Source organism: Pteropus alecto, unplaced genomic scaffold, assembly GCF_000325575.1.
Source record: "Pteropus alecto unplaced genomic scaffold, ASM32557v1 scaffold59, whole genome shotgun sequence".
NCBI classification, from domain to species: domain Eukaryota; kingdom Metazoa; phylum Chordata; class Mammalia; order Chiroptera; family Pteropodidae; genus Pteropus; species Pteropus alecto.
The window spans coordinates 4,946,313-4,948,949 of record NW_006443292.1 but is presented as its reverse complement, the minus strand read 5'-3'; the positions used below and the strand labels follow the sequence as shown (position 1 = coordinate 4,948,949).

General features: G+C 47.8%; 1 protein-coding gene across 1 annotated transcript in view; it reads left to right on the top strand.

Annotated features, from left to right (window-relative positions):
• The window catches only part of CHSY1 (chondroitin sulfate synthase 1), a 57,430-nt gene extending 55,063 nt beyond the window's left edge, over positions 1 to 2,367 (top strand). Inside the window, 1 exon segment of the mRNA XM_025041237.1 lies at positions 1 to 2,367. This exon segment is cut by the window's left edge and continues 31 nt beyond it. Coding sequence (XP_024897005.1) covers positions 1 to 976 — 976 coding nt within the window. The 3' untranslated portion in view covers positions 977 to 2,367.
• Positions 2,368 to 2,637: the final 270 nt, after the last annotated feature.

Here is a 2,637-nt window from a genome sequence, read left to right as displayed (position 1 = left end):
CAGGACCCAGTTCGTGGAGCACGAGGAGCTGGACGCGCAGGACCTGGCCGACAGGATCAACCAGGAGTCCGGGTCCCTGTCCTTCCTGTCCAACTCCCTGAAGAAGCTGGTCCCCTTCCAGCTGCCCGGCACAAAGAACGAGCACAGAGAACCCAAAGAAACGAAGATCAACATACTGATCCCTCTGTCGGGGCGTTTCGACATGTTCGTGAGGTTCATGGGCCACTTCGAGAAGACGTGTCTCATCCCCGGTCAGAACGTCAAGCTCGTCGTCCTGCTTTTCAATTCCGACTCGAACCCCGACAAGGCCAAGCAGGTGGAGCTCATGCGGGACTACCGCGCCAAGTACCCCAAGGCCGACATGCAGGTTCTGCCGGTGTCCGGCGAGTTCTCCAGGGCGCTGGCCCTGGAAGTGGGCTCGTCCCAGTTCAGCAACGAGTCCCTGCTGTTCTTCTGCGACGTCGACCTCGTGTTCACCGCCGAGTTCCTGCAGCGCTGCCGAGCGAACACCGTTCTGGGCCAGCAGACATATTTTCCAATCATCTTCAGCCAGTACGATCCAAAGATTGTTTATAGCGGGAAAGTTCCCAGTGACAACCATTTTGCCTTCACTCAGAAAACCGGCTTCTGGAGGAACTATGGCTTCGGCATCACTTGCATTTACAAGGGCGACCTGGTCCGGGTCGGCGGCTTCGATGTGTCCATCCAGGGCTGGGGGCTCGAGGACGTGGACCTCTTCAACAAGGTCGTGCAGGCGGGTTTGAAGACTTTCCGGAGCCAGGAGGTGGGGGTCGTTCACGTCCACCACCCTGTCTTCTGCGACCCCAACCTGGACCCCAAACAGTACAAAATGTGCTTGGGGTCCAAAGCGTCCACCTATGGGTCTACGCAGCAGTTGGCTGAGATGTGGCTGGAAAAAAACGACCCGAGTTACAGTAAAAGCAGCAATAATAACGGCTCGGTGAGGACAGCCTGATGTCCAGCCCTGCTGGAAAAGACGTTTTTAATTATCTAATTTATTTTTCCAAAATTTTTTGTACGATCAGGTTTCGAAGTCCCTACGAGGATATATTTTACACGTGATTTTCTTACAAAGGACTCCTTGAAGATTGAGTTTTTTGGAACAAAATGTGATCATGTTTGCCTTCGAACACATTTTCTTGCTGAACATTACGTAGCGGACCTGCTTACTTGTGACTTGAAACGTACCTAAGGAACGAAACTTTTTTTTTGTTGTCCTTACATTTTCTTTTCAGACCCCTCTGTTACAGTCCCGTGGCAGAAAACGTGACGGTTCCTGCAAAGTATTATCGTAACAAAACACTGTAACTGGCAAATGTTTCGTTGTAACCATTAACGTTGCACCGTTTCTACCTTTTGTCTTTTTTCGAGGATTTTTTTTTTTTTTTAAAGACGTTCTGTGTTCCAGTCGTAAACTAAGGAAATGTGGTAACGGCTGTATCGTCCTCGAGGGAGTTTTCCAGAGTGTTCTTGTGCTCACTGTGGTCCCGCGGGTTTTTCAAAGCCCAGGGAGTGAGGAGGCGCAGTGAGGTCACACGGCCGCTCTTGGAATTCGTGTGGCCCGAATGGACCTGGCATTAGATTCCAAGGATTTGGTACTTTCGCTCTTCCTGACCCTGTTCACTAAAGGGTACAGTATTCACACGTAGAATGGCAAGGAAGATTAGGTAATAAATCTAACGTACACAGGCTGAGACAGACAAAACCAAACCCACCCTCATGAAAGCATTGGGAAGAAACGCACCCGCTTCTGTTCACGTCATCCTGTCCGTGCTGCGTGGGCCGTTTCATTCTTTAATTACCGTTTGCATCTGAAATACCTTTAATTTATTTAATATTCCTTGTTTAGAGCACAGCCATTTCTCAAGTACCTTACCCGTTAGTTCCTAGTATTTATGTGTATCGGGAGTACGTTTAGTGTGTTTTATTTGTGGTAAAATGATCTCCAAAGATTTCTTTTCGAAAACGCTTCCCCCTTCCTTAATTTCACATTCCTTACTGTTTTACTAAGTATTAAGTGTTCTTTGACAATTTTGGTGCTCACTTGTTTTGGGGACAAAAGTGAAATGAATCTGTCATTACACCAGAAAGTTTGTTTGAAACTCACGGATCAAATGTGCCTTAATAAATTTCTTTATCATATAGACTTCGAACAGTCACGGACTTGCCATTTTAATATACGTCATTGGAGATCTGCTTGTTTGTAAATAGCCTGTCGCTCATTTGGAAAAATAAACCAGTGAACAGTATTTTTCTATTGTACGTTTCAGAACCGTTCTGTCCCATTGCTCCTGTTTTAGCTGAAGAATCGTATTACGTTCGGAGAGTAAAAAACTTAAACACGGATTCATAAAGGTTTTCAAGTTATTTGAGGGGACCGTTTATGTGCGCTGCAGTACGGGAGTAAAGTGAAACTAACCTTCAGATGCCTCTTTGTTCCTGCCACGATCTTGTCCTTGTTTGCTCCTCTTTGGCTTGCTGAATCTGCGGTCCCCAACCTTTGCGGCACCGGGGACCTGTGCTCCTATGAGCATCTAACGCCTGATGATCTGAGGCGGAGCTGAGGCGGTGCCGCTAGCTCTGGGGAGCGGCTGCAGATGCGGATGAAGCTTCACT